At 35.9% G+C, this 23508-nt stretch overlaps 1 protein-coding gene across 1 annotated transcript in view; it reads left to right on the top strand.

Annotated features, from left to right (window-relative positions):
* The window catches only part of COL21A1 (collagen type XXI alpha 1 chain), a 127277-nt gene that overhangs the window by 7193 nt on the left and 96576 nt on the right, over positions 1-23508 (top strand). Inside the window, exons 3-8 of the mRNA XM_089918920.1 lie at positions 13114-13282; positions 13374-13590; positions 16585-16758; positions 17842-17919; positions 19847-19855; positions 20154-20237. Of these exons, the coding sequence (XP_089775046.1) occupies positions 13114-13282; positions 13374-13590; positions 16585-16758; positions 17842-17919; positions 19847-19855; positions 20154-20237 (731 nt within the window). The remainder of the gene's footprint in view (positions 1-13113; positions 13283-13373; positions 13591-16584; positions 16759-17841; positions 17920-19846; positions 19856-20153; positions 20238-23508) is intronic.

Genomic DNA, 23508 nt, shown 5'->3' with positions numbered 1-23508 from the left:
GGCTTTCAAGCTAGGTATATTTCATTATTAAAATAGAATTTTCATGGTGAAATTTCACTTACCATTCATCTTTTTTCTTTTTTTATAAATTTATTTATTTATGGCTGCGTTGAGTCTTCGTTGCTTCGTTGCACGGGCTTTCTCAAATTGCAGTGAGCTACTCTTCGTTAGGTTAGGGGCTACTCTTCGTTGCGGTGCGGTAGCTTCTCTTGTTTAGGAGCACAGGCTCTAGGCGCGCGGACTTCAGTAGTTGTGGCTCATGGGCTCAGTAGTTGTGGCTTGCAGGCTCTAGAGCGCAGGCTCAGTAGTGTGGTGCATTTGCTTAGTTGCTCCATGGAATGTGGGATCTTCCAGGACCAGGGCTCAAACCTGTGTCCCCTGCATTGGCAGGTGGATTCTTAACCACTGAGCCACCAGGGAAGTCCCACTTACCATTCATCTTAATCCAAAATTTAGATTTGATTAAATATGTCTGTTTAATATTTGCTTCAGAGGCTTTTCCTATAGATCTGTATTTTGGTAAATGCATTCTCTCTAGATAAAAATTTTAAAATACACATGAAAGAGTTGCTGTGTGAAAACGGGTAAAAATTCTTTCAGCTAAAATGTATGATCTGTAAAAAAAAAAATCAAATTCAAAATCTTGCCAAGTATTTCTTCATCTACACTCAGAAAAAGAATGTAAGTAATGTCTGTGTCTATTCAGTTCGCATGTTCACTGTACAATAGACATCTTTTAAAATGTACTTTTTGAAATTGTACTTGTGGGAGATATGGGCTTTTTTGCCTTGACTTTTTGTACTGTATTAGATTATGATTAATGCACTAAATTAATGCATTGCTGTATTGCAGCTTCTTCAAATCATGTAATTTGTGTTTGATTATTTAACAAATTCATTTTTTTGACAAATAGTTAACTTCTACTTTGAGGTGTTTAGCATATAGGATTACTATTTCTTAATATCGTTCCCTTTTATACTGTACTGTGGTTGATCCATGATGTACAAAATATTATCCACCTCTTTGTTCCCACATAGATTATTTCATCTTCATGGACCTACTGTTTCCTCGGAGGTGTATTCTGCAATACACTGCTTATTTCAGGACCACCTAAGAGTGATGTGCAATGATTTCTTTCTTTATCTGAGAGTCTTTCTTCTAATTTGAGCTTAGTTTGTTCTTTCTTAGTTCTTTGACTTGTAAAGTTAGGCTGTTTATTTGAGATCTTTATTATTTTTTAATGTAGATTTTTATTGCTATGAATTTCCTTCTTACTGCTGCTTTTGCAGCATCCCATAAGTTTTGGTATGTTGTGTTTTAGTTTTTGTTTATCTCAAGATAATTTCTAATATCCCCTTTGACATAATGATTGTTCAAGAGCATATTGTTTAATTTCCACATATTTGTGAATTTTCCAGTTTTCTTCCTGACATTAATTTCTAGTTTCATTCCATTTTGGTTGGAACATATACCTGGTATGATTTCAATCTTCTTAAATTTGTTAAGACTTTTTTTTTTGACCTAACATGTTATCTATCCTGGAGAAGTTTCATTTGTACTTGAGAATAATATGTATTCTGCTGCTGTGGTGGTGGTGGGTGGTGGTGGGTCGCTGTTCTATATATGTCTGTTAGATCCATTTGGTCTATAGTGTTGTTCAAATTCTCTGTTTCCAGATCTGTTTGCAGACACATCTTCTGTCTGGATGTTCTATCCATTATTAAAAGTGGAGCATTCAAGTCCCTTACTATTATTGTGTTGCTGTCTATTTATCCCTTCAGTTTTGTCAATGTTTGCCTCATATATTTGGGTGCTGTAATGTTGAGTGCATATGTATTTATAATTGTTATGTTTTGCTGGTGAATTGACCATTTTTCATTGTATAATGTCCTTCTTTGTCTCTTTTGACAGTTTTTGACTAATATAAGTGTCACCACCTTTGTTCTCTTTTGGTTAGCATTTGTATGGAGTATCTTATTCCATCCCTTTGCTTTTATCCTGTGTGTGTCCTTAATTCTCAAGTAAATTTCTTGCAGATAGTATAGATCTTGTTGTTTTTTTTTAAGTCCACTTAGCTACTCTATGCCTTTTATTGGGGATTTTAATCAATTCACGTCTGAAGTAATTACTGATAAGGAAGGATTTAATACTGTCATTTATTGTTTTCTGACTCAGCTTTTTTTTAATAGCTCTTTTCTCTCTTGCTGTCTTCTGTGTTTCATTGATTTTTTTGTAGTGACATGCTTTGTTTCCTTTTAAATATACTTTTGCATATCTTCTATAGGTATTTTCTTTGTGGTTACCATGGGGGTTACATAAAACATCATATAGTTATATCAATCTATTTTAAGTTGATAACTTCAAATGCTCTGTATTTTTGCTTATTCCTGCCCTCTTTACACTTTTTTATTGATGCCACAAATTACATCCTCTTATATTGTGTATTCATTAATACAATTTCACAGTTATAGTTTATACTTTAGTCTTTTAACTTCTGTATCAGAATTAAAAGTGATTTAAATACCACTGTTACAGTATTACAGTATTCTGAGTTTGTCTATATATTTATTTTTATCAGCAAGTTTTATACTTTCCAGTGCTTCTGTGTTGCTGTTTAATATTCTTTCCTTTCAATTTGAAGGACTTCCTTAGTACTTCTTATAAGGCAGGTCTAGTGGTAATAAACTTCCTCATCTTTTTTTAATCTGGGAAAGTATTTATTTCTCTTTCTATTTTGAAGGACAGTTTTGCCAGATATAGTATTTTTGGTTGGCAGTTTTTTTTCTTTGAGCACTTTGAATATATTATCCCTTTCCCCTGTGACCTGTGAGATTTCTACTCAGAAATCTGGTGGTTGTGTCATGGGGTGCCCTGTACATAATGAGTTGCTTTTGTCTTGCTGCTTTCAAAGTTCTCTCTTTGTCTTTGGTTTTCGACAATTTGATTGTAATGTGTCTTGATGTGGATATCTTTGAGTTCTTTAATCTGGATGTCCATTTCCTTTCCTAGATTTGAAAAGTTTTTGGCTATTATTTCTTTAAACAAGCTTGCTTCTTTCTTTCTTCTTCTTCTGCAGCTCCCATAATCTATATATTGGTCTACTTGATGGTGGGCATAAGACATTTAGGCTTTCTTCAGTCTTTGTCATTCTTTAAAAGTTTGCCTGGATAATTTCAAAGGACATGTCTTCAAGTCTGCTGATTCTTTCTTCTACTTGATCAAGGCTGATTTTGAACCCCTCTAGTCAATTTTCCAGTTCAATTATTATTTTCTGCTCCAAAAATTTCTGTTTGGTTCTCCTTTACATTTTCTGTCTTTTTTCTCACTTTGTTGATGCATCATTTTCTTGAGCTCATAGAACATCCTATGATGTCTATTTTGAATTCTTTGCCAGATAATACACCTCCCTTTCTTTAGGGTCAGTATCTGGAGAGTTATTTTGTTCCTTTGATTGGGTCATGTATCTCATAGTTTGTTTCAAGATTCACACATTTGAAAAAACCGATACCTCTCCCAGTCTTTACCAACTGGCTTTGCACAGGGGAAATCCCTCAGCAATCACTCTGGCTAGAGATTCTGAAACCTTTTTTGGAGGGATGTGATTTCTCTGGAATTGTGTGAGCAATTCATTAATTAGAGAGACTGGTTTCTTTTTCAGGAGCTCATAATCTTTCCCTCCCTTTGGTATCTGTCCCTTTGGTGTCTGTCTGTAATACTTCAAGTTCTCTAGTTCTCTAACCACAAGTTTCCCACCCACTCCTTTGTTCTCAGTGGCCATCAGGTGTCCAGGTATGCTGGTTCCCTGTCAGCACCCTTAGTCAGGCAAGACCAGTATCAGTCCTTCAGGCAGCCTTTGAAAATCTAGAATGCTGAATACATGCTCCACTCTTTTCTCTTTCTGAGGGAGAAGTCTCAGGTTGTGTGTCTTCTCCTGATCATGCTGAGCCATGCCAGCCACAACAAGCCACCCTCCCAATTTTATTTGTTCTGAGCAGTCCACAGGTATCCAAATGATTCTGGTTCCTTCAGTGCTGCAAATGAGGCAAGACAAGCTGAAAGCTGGAGCGAGCATTGGATGCATGCTCCACTTTTCTTTTTCCCTCCTGAGGGAGTCATTATAAGCTAGGGCATCTCTCCTTGCACTTATTTGTGTCAGCTTGGAGAGGGACTGATGTGGGTAAGGTAAAATTATTCTTAATTACCTGTTTCATTGAGGCTGTTCTTGGCTTTGTGCTCACCTGGGGAACTTCAGCTTCCTAACTGGAATCTCACAAAGGTATTTTGGTCCAATCTGTGTTTCAGTGGGAGAATGTGGGTTGGGACTTTCTATTCTGCCATCTTGCTGACTTCACTCCTCTGTTCTTTTTATGAGTCAACCAGGCATGGGCTTGGTGCAACAGAATGAGGAGGGAAAAGAAAGTAATTTCCCCTTGTTCTCTGGAAGATACTTTCCTTAGGTGTCTCCAAGGGCTTCCAACAGCTTGTGGCTTGAATGATGGGGTTTCAAGGCCCATAGTTTGATTCAGGTGAGCTGAACTTGCCTGTGCACAGGTGTGGGTAGTTAAAAGAGCAGGTCCTGGAAAACTGCCTATGTATCCTTACTGTTCCATTTTCCACTATCTTGACTTTTTGATGAAGCAGGAAACTTATCTATTTCTTAAAAGAGTATATGGTGTTCACTCAAGAGGGACCAGAGGTCAGAATTAGCAATTAGCTGTGCAAATGTAGCCATATCTTGAGAGACAGAGAGAAAGATAAAGAGGTAGAGATAGAGATAGAGAGATAGAGAGATAGAGAGAGAGAGAGAGAGAGAGAGAGAGAGAGAGAGAGAGAGAGACTGAGAGAGACTGAGAGAGTGAGAGAGGGATACCACTTGCCCAAGTGGAACTTTGGTGTCTTTCATTCCAAAAACTTAGTGACTTTTTTCCCTCCAGTGCTTTCCACCATGATGCACTTTAACTTGGAATGATGTTCACGACTTCTGAATTTCTTTTTCTCTCACCGAAAATTATTCATATTTTCTATGACTCTTTGCTTGGTGATTGCTGGATAATTTGATTATCTAATTTAAGTCTTATAATACTTTATAATACTTTGTAATAATGGCCTGGTATGTTACTCTACCCTACTCAGTTTAACTTCCATTTCAGTAGAAGACATAAAAGGTAAAGGTACACGTCAGGTGCCATGGCCAGGACAACTGAGTTGTTTTTGGAGGTAGTGAGTATTTTAGCTTACATGATTTCATAACATGTATGTGATTTACTTGTCTGCCCTCACATGAAACTCATATCTTTCCCTTCTGCCTCTCCACTATTGGTACACATATGCTTGAATTCACAACCACAGAGATGGGGCATGAAAAAATGAGAGGTGGGAGGTGGGGTGAAGTTTGGCAGATGGGATATGATGGAGTATAATATTTCATTAAACCTCATAGAATATTCAGGAGAATAACTTTGTATTCTATCTGTAGATTAAAAGAATTTAAATCTAATCTGAATTGGTGACAACCTACATTGTCAAGGGCTTGTAGTATATCCAAAAATATGAATTTTCCATTCATTTAATTAGAGAGGCTAGAGCTATGTTTCAAATAAAGGAATATGATATGTTTATATTTTATGTGCAAAGCAGTGTTTGGGTATTAAATTGGAAAATGTAGGATGACTATGGCATGATTCAGAAAATATACAAATTACAGCATACAGACTTTTCTCTCAGTGTTTATGATTGGATCTAGATGCAGCTGTATAAGTTAATTATTTCTAGGAAAGGAATAAACAAGAAAACATTCACAATAATTTTCTTAGGAATATTTAAAGCTTGTATAAAATGCTCATTCTCCCATCCTTTCTCTCTCTCTAAAATATGATGTATAATAGCTATCACCTAATTACCTATTTTATGCTCATAACAGCTTCAACCTTTTTAAGTAACAGTTGGCATGCCAGTAGGAGTGAAAATTGGTACAACCACTTTGGGAAAGTCTTTGACATTATCTATTAGGACAAATGTACTGCTATCTTATGAAGCAGTAATTCTATCCTAGATATTTAACTACGAGAAATAAGTTCATATGTTCACCAAAAGACTATTCAAGAATGTTCATAGCAGTTTTATTTAAAATAATCCCAAACTGGAAACAACTCAAATGATTGCCCACAGAAAAATGGATATAAGCACATCATAGTATAATTCATATAGTAGAATACTACACAGCAATACCATCAACAAAAACCACATCACTCTTATGTGCAAAACCACGGATAAATCCACAGGCATTATGTTGAGCAAGAGAAGTCAAATTTTAAAAAAAGATACTGCATTGTTCATTTATATTAAGTTCAAGAACAGACAAAACTAAATTAATCAATGGGGACAGAAATCATAACAGTGGTGGCTTCTGGTGGTGGTGGTTATCCTCTGTGAAGGATCATGAGGTTGCTTTCAAGGTGTTAGACAGATTCTGTGTCTTGTCTGAGGCTAGCTATGTGAGTGTAGGCATGTGTGGCAATTGAACTATTGTATACTTGAGATTAAGTCATTTTACTGAATGTAGGTTGTATCTTAATAAAAAAGTTAAAAAAAAATTCAGTAAGCACAACGTCTATTAAAGTAAAGCACTTGAATGTTTTTTCTTTAAACCTGAGGCTGTATGAATATGGTGGTCCAGCCCAATCTCTGGAGTCAGAACGAGATCCAGGTTTGGTTCCTGACTTTGTCAACATCACTTTCTTGAAGTGAAATCTTAGGCTAAGTGGCTGACTCCAACCTTGGTGATAGAGACCTTATTTTATCTCATTTTATTTTTTTGCAGTTTAAATAATAGTAACATTTATTATCTCATACAGTTCCTGTGGATCAGGGACATGGGTGAAGCTGGGCTGAATAGTCCTGATTCAGGTTCTCCCAAGGAATTGCAGTCAAGATGTCAGTTGAGGCGGCAGACTGCTGAAGGCATGACTGGGGCTAGAGGGTCTGCTTCTAAGGTGGCTCACTCACAAGATTGGTGAGTCAGTGCTGGCTATTGGCAGGCGGTTTCAGTTCCTGGTCACATGGACGTCTCCAAGTTGCTGCTGGAGCATCCTTGCAACATGGCAGCTGGTTTCCCCTGAAGTGAGTGGTCCAAGAGAGCAAGGGGGGGCTGCAGCATCTTTCATGGTCTAGACTTGGAAGCCACACCCCTTCATTTCTACAATATCCTACTGGTTATGAAGGCTAGCCCTGTCAGTGAGAGAGACCACATCTAATGAATGTTAATATCAGTATGCTAGATATTAGAGCATCAGAGGAACATGTTAAGATGCATCTATGTTTGTTTAAAAAAATAGAGTTTGTATGTTAAAATGATGCATAAATGTAATATCTGACAAAAGTTCTTCCAATTCAAATTAAAAATGGAAAAGAAAAGGAGTAAAGAATGAGTTACAGGAATTGGACACAGACTATTGTCTGGATACGTGTAAAGGCAAGACACACTACCTTTCTTCATCTATAGTGTTTGATCAAAGGAAAAAATAACTTAGAAACATTTCAGACTTCCCTGGTGGCACAGTGGTTAAGAATCTACCTGCCAGTGCATGGGACATGGGTTCGAGCCCTAGTCTGTGAAGATCCCACATGCCACAGAGCAACTAAGCCCGTGTGCCACAACTACTGAGCCCACGTGCTGCAATTACCAAAGCCCGTGTGCCTAGAGCCCGTGCTCCACAATAAGTGAAGCCACTGCAATGAGAAGCCCGCACACCACAATGAAGAGTAGCCCTCGCTCACCGCAACTAGAGAAAGCCCACGCGCAGCAACGAAGACCCAATGCAGCCAAAAAAAAAAAAAAAAAGCATTTCATTACATAATCAATGGCTTTACAATGAAAAATGGCAAAACCAGATGAGTTATTCTGTAATTTTGTAAGCCTTTAAAATTGTATTCTCCTTAGCTATTTTTTAAGGCAAGGATGGGTTTCCATTTCTTATATTTTTTTCTTAGTGTTGAAAAATAATATCTTCTATGTTGGTGAGGCTACTTACTGGTGAAAAAGATTTTGACTTTTCTGGTTTGTGCATAAGTTGTACTTAAGGCTAATTGGAGTTTATTGATCCCATTGACTCACCACTGAAAGGAGTGTTATAAAAATCTACACTTACTATGTCCCACTGTCAGCCATGTTTGGCAGACATCTTCCTCTGATGAAGGGTTCTAAATCAACCTATATTTCAGGACAGTGGGATTACTTGCTGGTAAAAGAGAATGAGATCATTCAGTCATGTGATGAGAAAAGAAACTTTGTGAACTTGGGCTTTAGTAAGAGAATTTCTGCTTGGATAATTTATTTCAGATTTGCTATTGTTATTTTAGTGTATTTCCAATATGATGGGATGGAGTCTAAGTTATCACAATCTTGGTGAATGTGCCTCCTTTTTTATAAATTTGTACATGATGTTAAAGTCCATGGTGATATAATAGACCTTCAGGAAGGCAAATGTTTTAAATTGCCACTGCATGCCATTGAGGATTGTCTATCTTTGGCACCTATACTCATGTTTGCCTTACCATTAAAACCAAGTTCAATCCAGGAAAGTTTAAAGAAGCTGGCTTGCACAGACCTAAACTGTACCAGGGGCACCGTAGACAACTATGTTTTATTGGATTATCAGGTCTGGATCACTAAAATTACTTTTGGTCTCTGACCACAAATCTCCTTATAAAATTCCCAGTTGTCAGTTAAAATATGTGACTTCTGCAGAGGGTGGACTTACAAACAATCTTGCAATTGGATTAAGTAGGCACTTATAAACTAGGCTAGGTGTGATCTGGAATAATGTGTTCATTATTAATTAATGTGATAGTCCCCCTATCATATTAACTTATAAGTAGAAAGCTGTAGCTAGACACATGTGATTTCCCTGGTTAGACTCAAGAGATACACAGTTTTTGTGTTCTTGTCCATGGCAGGATTTTAAATAAAACACATTTTTATGATCCTAATAAGACTGAATTACTTATACTACTAAGCCCTGGGATTTAACAGAAAAGCAATTATTACTGGACCCCAGTGTTTAAAATAAGTGGACTAATGTGTGCTCCACCCCAGAAAGTGTTCCTTTTCTGAATACTCTCTGAACGTATTAGAGTCAAATAAAATTATAACTGTGTAGTCTGTGTAGGAAACCATTTGTGAACTTAAGGCTTTGAGGTTTTTCTTTTGGTTCTTGCTCCTGAATGCACTCCTTTAAACTAACTTGCTTTATCTAGATTGTTCTACTTACCTGTTGTATGTGTTATAGCAAGTCCCAACTGACTCTCTCTTAGCATTTGATTTTCCTGGTGCTTAAAATGACAGCTTCCAAGTTCCAGTTTTTAATTCCAGTATCCATTCCCCTCTCTGTATGTGTTTGTATAGTTATACATCGATTTCTTTTTTCCTACACAATAGGGAAGTTAATTATTGACCTCTGTTTCCCTAGAAGTTTGTGGAAGAATTGTTGGTTGGCAATCAAAGTAGCTTTTTATATATGGAAACTTTCTTTTATCTGTTTCCTATAGCTAGGTATATGCAAACATACAAACTGTATTTGAGCATTTTAACTACATTTTACTTTTCAGTTTCCATGTGTAAGGGTATTTTATTATTCTTGTAGGTGAGCAAATTTGGAAGAAAAATTATTTCTTCAAAAAACTATGGGTGTACCAGGGGCTGAGAGGAGAGAGGAATGGGGAGTTATGGTCTAATGGGTACAAAGTTTCTGTTTCTGAATAATAAAACTTTTCTGGAAATAGTGGTGATGGTTATACAACATTTGAATGTAGTTAATGGCAATGAATTTTACGCTTAAAAATAGTCAAAATGGTAAATTTTATGTTATGTATATTTTACAATTTAAAAAAATTGAAAGCCAAAAAAAAAAAAAAAAGGAAAATATAATTATCTAAATACATTTCTCCTAATGAGATGTACTAAGTGGTAATGAAAATGTGGCTGTAACGTGATTGTTAATTTACATTCCTGATTTCACGAACCATGCCACACTGTTTCCTATACAATTCAGGGGATTAGAATACAGTGCAAAAATTTGATTAAAGAGAAAGGATGAACACAATACTTGCTTTATCCCCCCCACTTGCATGCTATTTTGAAGTTACAAATCATTTTTACATACTTCATCACATTTGATCCCAAAAAAATCCCTGTGAAGGAGATCATTATTCTCATGTCACAGATGAGAAGCCAGAGAGGTTCATGAGAGGTTAAGAGAGAGGCTGAGGTCTAAACCTCAGATTCTGGTCTTCAGTTGGAGCTCTTTGTTTACCATCTTATAACTTCTCTTTTGTAAAGCAAATCAGAGGAGCAATTCAAATCTGAATATTTATGTGATGTCATGTTTGACACATTTTCTTTTCAGCTGAACTTCTTTCTTTTGCAGTTTTAAATCAAGTGCATTTGAAGTGAGGCCTCCTATTGTTCTATATTACCCTGCCCCCTGCTAGAAACAAACCCTGCATCATAATGACAGGAAACATTTAATTTATTGATTTATGATTTCAACTCAGTCATACAGTATTATTGGGACACTTATTTTCTGCTTCTTATGTTTTCATGTGGAGGGACTTCAGCCAGACTGACTTTTTTTTAATAAGTCATCTTGATTTTATATTAAAAAGTTTTAAAATTATAACAAATCTCAGTTTTAAGTAGAGATGAAAAGATTTGCTAAATAAAACACTAGTCCAGTAATGTAGTAAAGGAATAATATTTGTCAGAATAGGGATTATTTCAAAATGCAAAGATGGTTTAATAGTGAAGTCTGATTTGTCACTCTTCTGCTCAAAATTCACCTGAATTGGCGTTTTTCTTGACTCAGGCAATTTCTTTTTGGTTCTCATTCTTCAAAATTAAAACCGATGCTGCAATGAGTAAATAGATTGACTTTTCTGATCTCTCCCCACCTTCTTTCACTCTTTACCACTGATGAGAAGAGGCATTTTCGGATAAGGGAGTTTGATCAAAGAAGCTGGTCCTAGCTGGCGAAGTGCCTTAGATGTTCTTCCCTTTGGATCAGCAGGCCTGTGGAGCTGGTGTTCCCTTTCCTCTTTAGATCATATGTGAACTTAACAGGCAGTCCTGCTCCTGAGGTGGGTGGGGATTGAATCAGCCCTGCTGGGCTGCCAGGCAGGGGTGGTTAATTACAGTGTACAGTCTCATCAGACTCACTGGATCACGCCTCTAACCAGCATCTTCTGTTTGCCTGGTTCCTGTATCTTCCCATCAGTTAGCTCTAAGCTTCCCAGAGGAAGAAGAATGTGATTGAATAGGTCCCTTCAAAATTCAGCATCCTCAGACCTGAAGATGAAAATACCCCTCCTTTCCCAGGAACACATCTACTTTTATTTATATCAAACCTTTATTTTATTTCCAATATTAATGTTTCAAATGTCCATCAATAAGTATACAGATAAATTGTGATATATCCATACAATGGACTTCTAATCAGCAGCAAAAAAGAATGAACTACTGAAACACACAACCGGAGTGGATCTAAAATAATCATGCTGAATGAAAGAAGCCAGACGAGAAGGAGTACATACAATATGCGTCCATTTTTTATAGAACTATACGAAATTCAAACTTATTTGTAGTGACAGAAAGCATATCAGTGGTGCCTGAGAATGGGGATGGGAGTGGGGTAGTGAATGGTGACAGACAGAGATTGCAATGAACATGAGGAAACTTTTGGGGGTGATGCATATGTTCGTTATCTTGTCGGTTGTGATGGTTTTACAGGTGTATACATATGTCAAAGCTAATCAGATGGTAAACTTTATGTTTAGTTTACTGAGTATCAATTTACCTCAGTAAAGCTACTTAAAAAACAAACAAACAAACAAAAACTCAGCATCCTCAGACCTGAAGAGGAAAAATGCCCCTCCCTTCCCAGGAATACAGTTAATTTTATTTATATCAAACCTTTATTTAATTTCTAATAGTCTATGGTACAAGTTATGACAGTATTACTGGGCTAATAAAATTCATCTCTTTACTTTTTACTGTTTTATAAATATGATACTTTTCCCTTTTCTTAATGTTTTGTAAGAGAGTGATTATCTTAAAGTACCTTTAGTGGAGTTTGTTCTTTTATTCTCTTAGCTGCTCTATAAAATATAAGCAGTCAGGCTCAATGTGTATGTTATATGATGGCCTTGGAAGAATCTGAAAATATTGCAACATTCCTACAGTATGACAGTTTAATAGCATGGCATCCAAACAGAATTTTCCACATAATTTGAGACACTGGTTTCCCAGAGAATTGAAAAGCGTATCACATTTTTATAATTTATATAAATGACTGTATAACTAATAAGAACCTGCTGTATAAAAATATAAAATTAAATTTAAAAAAATGACTGTATAATGCAAACCTTAATGATTCTTCTTAAGGAAAAAGTCTTTATTCATTTATAAATGTGATTAATATAATATATAATCTGATTAATCATAGATGAGATAATAGGCCCATTTGAAGAATTTCCATGAACAGAAAAAATGTACAGTTAAGTTTTTTCCAGAGTGAGAGAACCAAGATATTTGAACTGTAGGATTATAAACTGCTAGAACTGGAAAGAACATTGGGAACAACACACATTTCTTACCCCTCAAATGCTGGGAATGCAAGAAAGCAATCAGAATTCATCTCCTAGATCCAAGAAATTTAAGAGCATTATTCAAGGGTGCGTGACTACCAGCAAATCTTGGATGAGAATCACGAATCCTGCTCCAGCCCTCTCCTACTGGCCAGGTGTTAGGTTGCCTCATATTCAAAATAGTGAAGTGTAAATTTCAGCATAGTGTTGCCCTTAAAACAATCCATGAACAAATGTGCCTTTTACATTTCTGTTTTTTTTCATCCCCTTTTAGGGAGAAAGAAGACAATTGAGACTTCATTCTCAAATACCAAAAACACTCCCACGTGTTTTCTCAGAAATGCATTTACATACATATGTGTGCATATAGAAATTTTATAATTCTATGTTCTTTAATATTCCTCCCTTGATTTTCTTTTTGTTGAAGTAACCCATGATTAATCAACTTCTACCCCTTTTGCTTTTGCTTTATAGAATCTGTCTGTCCAACACGAATTCCAGTGGCAGCCCGTGATGAGAAGGGGTTTGATATTCTTTTAGGCTTGGGTGTAAAGAAAAAGGCTAAGAAAAGAATTCAGCTTTCACCAACAAGGATAAAAGGATATGAAGTGACATCAAAAGTTGATTTATCAGAACTCACAAGGTAAACGTTATGTGTTGATACAGCGTTTTCTTGATGTTTCTGTAGACATGTTGAGAATTCTTTAAGCTCATACATGTTCTTCTTTTTCCAGCAACGTTTTCCCAGAAGGTCTTCCTCCATCATATGTATTTGTCTCCACTCAGAGATTTAAGGTCAAGAAAGTGTGGGATTTATGGAGAATTTTAACCATTGACGGAAGGCCACAAATAGCAGTTACCTTAAATGGAGTGGATAAAACTTTATTATTTACAACAACCAGCATCATTAATGGCTCACAACTGGTCAACTTTGCTGACCCTCGAGTTAAGGTAAAGATGCTTGGGTATGATTATGGTATTCACGGGGAATGACCATCAGGTTTGTGTGTTTTGGGAGAGGAGAGCCATAATTTGAACCTGACTGAAAAAATATTGATTTCATATTTTAATTTTGCTTCATTGACTAAAAGGAACAAAGGAAGAATATTTGTTTCTTTTTTAATTGAAGTAGAGTTGAGTTACAATGTGGTGTTAATTTCTGCTGTACAGAAAACTGATTCAGTTATACATATATATACGTATTCTTTTTCATAGTCTTTTCCATGGTGGTTTATCACAGGATATTGAATACAGTTCCCTGTGCTACACAGTAGGACCTTGTTGTTTATCCATATCCTATACATAATAGTTTGTATTTACTAATCCCAAACTCCCAGCCCATCCCTTTCCCACCCCCCTTTCTCCTTGGCAAGCACAGTTCTGGTCTCTGTGTCTGTGAGTCTGTTTCTGTTTCGTAGATAATTTCATTTGTGTCATATTTTAGATTCCACATATGAGTGATATCGTATGATACTTGTCCTTCTCTGTCTTATTTAGTTCACTTAGTATGATAATCTCTGGGTCCATCCATGTTGCTGCAAATGGCATTATTTTGTTCTTTTTTATGGCTGAGTAATATTCTATTGTATATATGTACCACATCGTCTCTATCCATTCATCTGTCGATGGACATTTAGGTTGCATCCATGTCTTGGCTATTGTAAATAGTGCTGCTAGGAACATAGGGGTGCATGTACCTTTTTGAATTATAGTTTTGTCCAGATATATGTCCAGGAGTGGGATTTCTGGATCATATATGGCAACTCTATTTTTAGTGAAAATTTGTTTTTTAATTCATATGAGATTAAGGGGTGCAGGAACTAACATTTTTGAGTACCTGCTTCTAGGTGCCAGGAACATTTAATTATAATAATCACCCAAGGAAGAAGCTATTGCTCTCACTTTAAAGATAAAATACCAAAGTTCAAGGATATTAAATTCTCTTTCCAAGTAACATGGCTAGTAAGTGGTGACATCAGGAATTTAATTTAGGTCTGGTCACTTTCAAAATCTGTGTTTGTCTATTTTGTACTGCCATGTCCTACAGGATATTGAGATAAATTCATATTTGTCAGAACATTAAATACAGGTAGGAAGTATGTACAGAATTCACATTTATTTGGATGACAGCTTATATTCCCAAAAGGAGCATATATTTAACAAAATTCATAAACCAAAAGTGTATTTTTCAAGTCAAATGTGTTCAGAAAATAGATGCCATGATAAAATCAATTACATTTTGATTATTACTGTAATTATGATAGTCAAATTCTACATTATATAATTTAGGAAATATACAAGGCTGTACATGAAATTATGCATTTATCCAATTTCTTCATTTGGTAAGAAGAATACATTTTTAAAAAAATTGTTGTCTACTATTTTCATTAAAGGCAATGTGCTAGGTTCTGTAAGAAATGACAAATGAATAAGGCATGTTTCTAATCTTCAAGGAATTTATTTATAATGGGATATTCAGTGCTTCTGGTATCTAAAAGAAGTACAAAAAGTTAGTGGACTGTGGAAGGAAAAGTGGATTCTAATACAAAATGTGGGCCAGTCTTCATAAATGAGATGGTTTTTGGAATGTAGGATGAAGGATGTACAGGATTTTGTTGGAGAGAGAGAAGGACACGGAAGTCAATGGTTCATTATTGAGTAGTTATGTGTGGTGAAATGCAGGGTTTTTATTTATAGAATAGAACGTGGTGCCCCTTGTGTTTGGAGTATAAGATACATGAAAGCAAAAGCTAGAAAGGTATAAACTCAGTTTGCATGGACGTGGGAACCGTACAAAGGGTTTTGCATTTCAATCAGTGGATGACGGGATTCCATCAAAAGGTCTTGATCACAGGCGTGTCATGGTCAAAGTAGCTCTCTCCTCTCCTTCTTTCCCTTCTTCTTTTGTAAAGAATACTTTTGACTCTTTCCTGGAATTGGACTAGGTCCTAGGAATACAGAAATTAATAATATTAATTCTAGTAGAGGTAAGAAGGTTGGCTTGGAGAGGGAAGGGATAGGGATTGAGATGTGTTTGAAAATTATTCAAATAAAACAAGACATCTATGAGTCTAAATTATGGCAATGAAGAAGTGAATTTGAGTCGTGTTTAAGACACATCCTTGGTAGAATTTTGCATCTATTTGTTATGGCAACTGAGGGAAGGGGAAAGAGGTAAAGGCACTTGTATGGTTTAGAAACTGAGGATACTATTATCCCAGGGAAATCGGGAGAGGAAGAAAGTTTGGGGGATAGTTCAAGTTCATTTTGTTACATACTCTGTCAGACTGATTGTGAAACTCCTGGCAAAATTATTCTAGCCAATGTTAGAATTATAGGTACCATATGTGAGAAAGAGGTCCAGGCTGTCAATGTGGATATGGGAGATATTCCATAAAAGTTATAACTGAACTGTTGGAATGAATGAGATCATCAAGGGGAGAATGGAAAAGGTCAAGGACCGACCTGTGGGGAATGCCCTCATTAAAAGGCAGGTTGAGGAAAACGAACCCTCAAAGAGATAGAGAATGGACAGTTGTAGAAGAAGGAATGAAGGTGATCAAGATGGTTTGAATCACGGAAGCTGAGACCATCAATGTGGATGGACTAGTTACAGGGTCCACAGTTGCCATGAAGTAAATAAAATGAGGGAATGAAAGAAGCCACTTGGATTGGGACATTAGGAACTTATCTGTGACCTTGAGGGAGTTGTTTCAGTAAATACTTTGGTACAGCCACTTTGAGATGTGAAATGGAAATGCAGCTAGGGATTAAAATAATTGCTGGGTGGCCTTTGAGACCCAGCTTGGGTCAGGGTGAGTTAGAATATGATACGATCAATCTGGGTGGTATGGATTTACACTTGACGACAACAGAATAGAAACAAAGAAACGAAAAGATTGTTTGGAACTCTATTTATGAATCTGCTGTATTTTCTTCCTACAGACATTATTTGATGAAGGCTGGCATCAAATTCGTCTCTTAGTAACCGAACAAGATGTAACTCTGTATATTGATGATCAACAAATTGAAAACAAGCCCTTACATCCAGTTTTAGGGATGTTCATCAGTGGGCAAACCCAAATTGGAAAATACTCTGGGAAAGAAGAAACCGTTCAGGTGGATAAAAATGATCTGCTTTTCGTATTATATAAAATGGAGCTTTGGTGATAGTATTTATTCCATTTAACTGTATTTAACTTAATTCCTTTAAGAGACTTAATGAAAATGTGGTCAGTTCATTAGTGAAATTGTGTGTTTGTGTGTGTGTATGAAAATGAAAAATCAAACAATATAATAATTCTTAGAAATTTGTTCCCCTAGGTGCAGGGTAGAATCTATGTTCTTATGGACCATCAATTTCATATTTCCCAGGAGAAGCATAGAATATATCATGAATTTGGGAAAGGATTACAGCTGTGATTGGGGGCTGTAAAAATTTCTTTGCAGCTGTGAGGATAAAATTAGATTAATGCATGTCAGTGTTCTTCATAAACAAAACGGTGACTATTTTGGTATCTCTTTAAACTAGAATATCTGTGTGCGGGTTGAGAAGTGTGTATGTAAAAGATAGCCATTTCTTGAAAAATCCTTTATTTGAAAAGGTATGTCTTTCCTACTCTGTTTCTATTAAGGGAAGACTGTGTCATATTCAAATGTAGGATTACACATATGGTCTCTATGTATTAATGTTACACGTCAAATTGTAGTAAATATTTAAATAGTGACAGGTGCTGGGCTTACTCATCACACAATACTCCGTGCCAAGAACTAAATCTCTGAAACTAAAGATGGTTTCTTGACCCGACTCTATGCAATCAGGGATGTGGAGAGATGTAGGGTAAACACAGAAAGCCTGGGAAAGCTTTTAAGTTGTCTAGGAAATGCCGTCTAGATGAGCTCTTAATAGAAGGATACCACAGAAGCTCCACTGGGTTCCCCAAAGAAGTCAGAGGTTTGTTTTTGGTGCTAGGGAAGTTTTTCTTAGGAGTTTTGTTGCGTCACATCTTTACACTATATGTTAAGTATTTAAATTTTGTATGTATATTGCTTATTGTATTTTTATTGTTAACGAAGCTAAGTGTTTCGATCTATATTTTATATGATTGCTAACTACACTGGCTGCTTCTGTGTATGTGAGTTGCTTTTATAAAACAATTTGCTTGGGCCTCAACTTTAACTTGATTGCTTTTATGTTTCTAGTTTGATGTCCAAAAGTTACGAATCTACTGTGACCCAGAGCAGAACAACCGGGAGACAGCATGTGAGATTCCTGGATTTGTGAGTAGGATGAATTATATTTTCCTAAGTGTTGCTTCAGTACTTTCAAAGCAAGAAATAAAACGCAGATAATATACGAGCTTTAATTTAACATATAGAGTTAATTTGTTTCTTCATTGTCAATGCAAATAAAATGACACTGATTAAAACATATTTTGAGGTTCATAATTGAAATAAAATTATAATGTGTACAAGTGTAAATGGAAGACCACGGGAAATATTTTCTCATCTCAGATTGATTGTTCCACTACTCAAGTGAAGCAGGGATAGACCTGCTCTAGAAAAACATAGAATTCATTGTCTGAATGTCCAGTAAGTAAAATACATTTCTATACTTTATTAAATGTGTGGGTGAAATACCTCACGTGGCACAATTCTGAAGAATGGAAAATTATTCATTTTCCTGTTTACTAGCACGTTTTCTCAAACCATAATGAGTATAAATTTTTCTTTTTGTTGTTGTTGCCACCCAAGTAGGATTTTCTTATAGTTCTAGGATATAAGCAACTTTCTATTTATTTAGCTATTTTCATTAATGCGTTAGGAAGAAAAAGATTATAAGCTAAAATGTTATAGAGTCTGATCATATACGTGTGTGAGTGTGTGTGTGTGTGTGTGTGTGTGAGATCAATCCCTTTTCCCCTGGGCAAGAAACAGTATATTGTTGCTAGTGAAAATAAGGTAAAATGTCATAAAACTTTTTGACAATGTGGATTTCCAGTCATATTTGAACCCTACGTAGTTCTTTTCATTTGTATAGTCATGCTGTCAACATTTTCTTATTTCCTATCAAACTGAATAAATTATGGATCCATATTCTGAAAATTTGAGGACATAGAGCAGCACATTTGAAGGATCTGTAATAAAATCAAAGATGGAAGCTTCTAGAAATGATTCATTCTTGATTTTCTACTTAAGTAGTTGTTTAAACACCATAATATTTATTTTAGTTACTTATAACTTGGAATATAAATCTCTCCTAAAAGCGTTAAGAAGTTATTTCATTTTGAGAGTCCATTGTACATACTTGATTTATTGCTATTTATCCACTGATGTTATGCCATGACTATGATCCCCCGTATAATAGAAGCATAGAGTGAGATTGTAGATTCTGTGTTCTCACATCCGCTTTTTCTGTTCTTATGGCTCCTTCCTCACTCTCAGGTATGACTTTTTCAGGCTCGTTTACCCTTTTCATCTTCATTGCCACCTTCTCATTTTCTGATCTAATCTGTTATTGTTTGGAAAGATTATTAACCTATTTTAAAATTGTGTGTCATTCAGTAAGAAATAGATGGTTTAGTAAGAAGCTTTTCTAAAGTAAATTGCATAAAATTGAATGAATGGAGGGGGGCTTCCCTGGTGGCGCAGTGGTTTAGAGTCCGCCTGCCGATGCAAGGGACACGGGTTTGTGCCCCGGTCCAGGAAGATCTCACATGCCGCGGAGCTGCTGGGCCCGTGAGCCATGGCCACTGCGCCTGCGCGTCCAGAGCCTGTGCTCCGCAATGGGAGAGGCCACAACAGTGAGAGGCCCGTGTACTGCAAAAAAAATAAATAAATTGAATGCATGCAGTTTGCGACTTGCTTAGATGTGTTTTGGCTTTTTCTCTGGTTCTTAAGTGATTCCCAGAAAGTTCAAGAGAGCGTATAAACCCCACCTTGAGGTATTTTTGTTCCTGTGTGGCCGTTATACCAAGCACACTCTCCATCATTGCTAATTTCCTTCCTTTATCCTATTATAAATGTGGGAATAACATAAATAGGTAATGTTTTAGGATCGTTGCAAGCAAATGTTTTAGCTCTTGCTGGTTTTGATACTTCATTTATCTCTACCCTGGACAAGGAAATATCTGTAAATTAGGAAGATCATTTAGAAATTTAATTAGAAACATGTCTTAAAACACATTTGTTGTTGTTTTTCTTTCAGAACGGTGAGGTAGGCCTGGATACTATTATTCTCCTTAAGGTAGTATTTGCATTGTAGGACTGTTTAACTTCCTTCCAACAATTGTAAGTATGTTAGATAAATAGAACCCATTTTTATGTAGTTTGAATGTATCTAGTATTCATAGCTTTTTTGTGATTCTGAATTTCTTATTGGATTGGACTAAATAAAATTGGACAGTAAATATAAGATATCTTTACCATTTCACCCACACATACAGACATACACAGCCATATGTGCACATATGTATGTCTTGCCATGTGCCTTTATCTCCATTTTTGTCTTTTAGTGCTTCAATGGTCCCAGTGATGTTGGTTCAACGGCAGCTCCCTGTATTTGTCCTCCAGGAAAACCAGGACTACAAGGCCCCAAAGTGAGTAATACCTAACATGCTACTTTTGATAAAACACACAAATAAGAGCTGAGTAGACACCAAATTCCTAATCACCATTGACTCTGTTGTGAAATGTCTGCCTAATACCTTAGAATAGTTTAAAATGTGAATTTTAGTGATTTTTTAAAAAAGTGATTCTAATCTGTAATTGCCTTTGAACCTAAAACTGATACCACATAAAGTGAGGGAGTGTTATTTGTTTGCTTGTTTGTCTGTTTGTTTTTTCCCCTAATACCACTACTGTATCCCAAGAATGATACCTCCTTACAACCTGGTAAAAAATGAAGAAAGGTCATTTGTTAAAATACGTTCTAAATTCTTAAATGTCTAAATGCTTATTCTGTCAAAATGATTTTCAGATAGAAAAATGAAGTAAAAAATTTAAAGTTGGTTGGAATGTTGTGTTTGATGTCCAATTCTAAAAAGAGAGGCAAGTGTGTGTATGTGTGTGCATGTGTATTGATTTATTTATTTTACTTAATCATGTAATAATTACTTTTAGTCATATTCATACATGCATATCTCCCAGTTACATTTACATATTTATTTGTGTGTGTATCTGTATATATATTATTTGTGTGTATATGTGTTATTTGTGTGTGTATATATATGAAAACATATATTCATCTGTGTACACATTTGTATATGATTGGAACCATGATGTGCATACTATTTTATAACTAGTCACTTTTTAACATAACAAATACTCTGAATATGTTTCTGTGTTATTAAATATGAATGACTAAAGTTTTTAAAGTAAGTTAATACTAATCGTGGCATCACTTAGACATAGCCTAAGATACTGAGATGTCAAGTGGTTTGTCCACTATAGATAAATCTTGTTTATTTAATATTATTTAAAAATATCATCTAGATAAAAATAATGACTAACTTGAAAGCAAGTATGACTTCCTAGCCAGAAAGAATGTTTTGTGTATTGCTCATCTATTACTTGAAGTGACCATAATAAATTCTGTTAAATATGAGTTGTAATGTTCATTTAGGTGGAATTTTCTGAGAGTTTTAATCATCACAACTAAAAATTTTCAGTTTTTAGACTGGTAATCTGAGAGTTGGATTCTTCCTAACTTTTGTGCATGTTTCCCCATCTATTTTCAGTTGATAGTTCATAACCTACTTCAAACCTAGTTGTTAAAATCAAGAAAGAGATGCAATTTAAGAATTAAAAGAATGGGATTTCCCTGGTGGTCCAGTGGTTGAGACTTCGCCTTCCAATATGGGGGTGTAGGTTTGATCCCTGGTCGGGGAGCTAAGATCCCACATGCCTTGGGGCCAAAAAACCAAAAACATAAAGCAGAAACAATATTGTAACAAATTCAATAAAGACTTCCAAAAAAAATGGTCCACATCAAAAAACAAATCTTAAAAAAAAAAGAAATAAAAGAATACATTCAATACTTCATTCAAAGTAAATCTGTTTGGCTTGGAACTTGACTTCATTACATTATAATCAGTTTACTATTGTGAACAATTTTTAGATTGCCTTTAGGAAAGTTAATCCAAGTGTTCTTCTATTAAAGTAACCATGTTATTTAGGATGCCTGATACAAAGGAAAAATACCTATAAGATGTTTCTGGGAGAATTTACCTTGCAAGGCAGCATGGTGTGACCTACCAGCAGACTATCTTTTGAAACATAGTTATACAGCTTATTCAACTTGGGTTGTTATACGTAGAAATGATTTGATCTGCAAGAGATCAGAGTCCTATGACATCTGACTTCTCTAAGCCCAGAGGACCTTCCAGCCCCTCAGGCCACCCCCAGGGACTCTAAGGGGCTGTCCACTTCCAGGTGTGGGGCACCTGATGCCTCTCATGTTTCCTGATTCATCATTAGTGATCCATTAGGCACCTTGAAGTGACACCAATTTTTATGCCTGTATGTTTCTATAGCAAATTTTTAGCACATCCTTTGTCTTATCTGGGAAAGCCTCTGATTTTCAGTATTTCCAAGTTTCATGTGTTCCTCATTTTCATTCTCTTTTCTTAGTCATCATCTAGCCCCACTGCCACCTACTACTTTAAGTGAAATTGCAGTTTTCCACAGATCTTCAAGTTGGCGTGCCTTCTTAATCTGCTTTCCATTTTCTTCAGAAAATCTGGCAGGAGGACAGGACACACACACACTCTTCCATCCTTTTAGGGCTCTTTCCCCTGGAGGTGGTTCCTTACCCACATTGGAGACCTGCATGTGAAAAACAGAATCCCTAGCAACACCCTGAGTTGTTCTTCCTTTAAAGAATTTCTGCCCTGGGAAATTGATAGGGTTTTAATTAGTTCAACAGAATCAGAACTAAAACAGATGAATGGATTTTACTATAGATCCAACTGAGACGTATTGGCTGTTTTTGTGAGATGCTCTCTGGAAAGTTTTACAGATTTCCATCAAACAGACTTACCTGTGCAGGAGAAGCTAGTCTTCCCATTAGCCAGAAATTGGGTTCTCGGAGCTGAGAGTTTGGTCATGAAACTGAAACAGAGGAGAAATTTGTGTGTGGATAGGTGGGTAAGTGCTTCTTTTAAGATAAAGTCGGTCATCTGCTTCAAGTTCTCTCAATTTCCAACAAATATGACATGCCTATTGCAAAACCAGGTTAAATTAACTAAGGTATCCCATACTTGGACTTTTCATGGCATTATAACTCTTTAATATGCATAGAAAAATATATTTGTCATGGGGCTGTGAGCCCCTGTATGAGGCTGGCTTATTTATTCTGTGTCCTTAATGTCAAAAGGAGTGATTAAATTAATGACTCTCTGGGAATGATTTTTATATGCAAACACTTCACAACGAAGGTTAATACAAACTAAATTCTCCTTTGGAATTCCACTGTCTAGCACAGTGCTTAATAATAATATATTTTTTATTTAAAAATTATGAAATCATTGAAGAAATAAGGTTCACCCCTCCTCCTGATGAACCTATATGGAATACCTTTGTTCTATGTGAAAGATCCAGGCAATCCCCAATTTACAAACAGCTCCCTTCCAAAAGACCTATCCATGCAAATGGCAGCTTCTTCTCCCACTTCATAGCTGGAAGAACATTTATGGGGACAAACTCCCCACATTTGATCTAATCTTAAATGTTAGATCTATGAGTGCAGAAGTGGAAAGAAAGCCTTTTTTTCCCTTTTATTAGGAAGGAGCAATTTCTTAATAACTTATTTTCTCTGAAATACCATTCTTTCTACAACTATATTGATGCCCTTTGTTTCCACTCTGATAA

This window comes from Delphinapterus leucas, chromosome 10 (assembly GCF_059928025.1).
Source record: "Delphinapterus leucas isolate spDelLeu-1000000601 "Yukka" chromosome 10, BTC_Dleu_Yukka2, whole genome shotgun sequence".
Lineage (NCBI taxonomy): Eukaryota > Metazoa > Chordata > Mammalia > Artiodactyla > Monodontidae > Delphinapterus > Delphinapterus leucas.
This window is presented reverse-complemented; position numbering and strand designations above follow the sequence as displayed.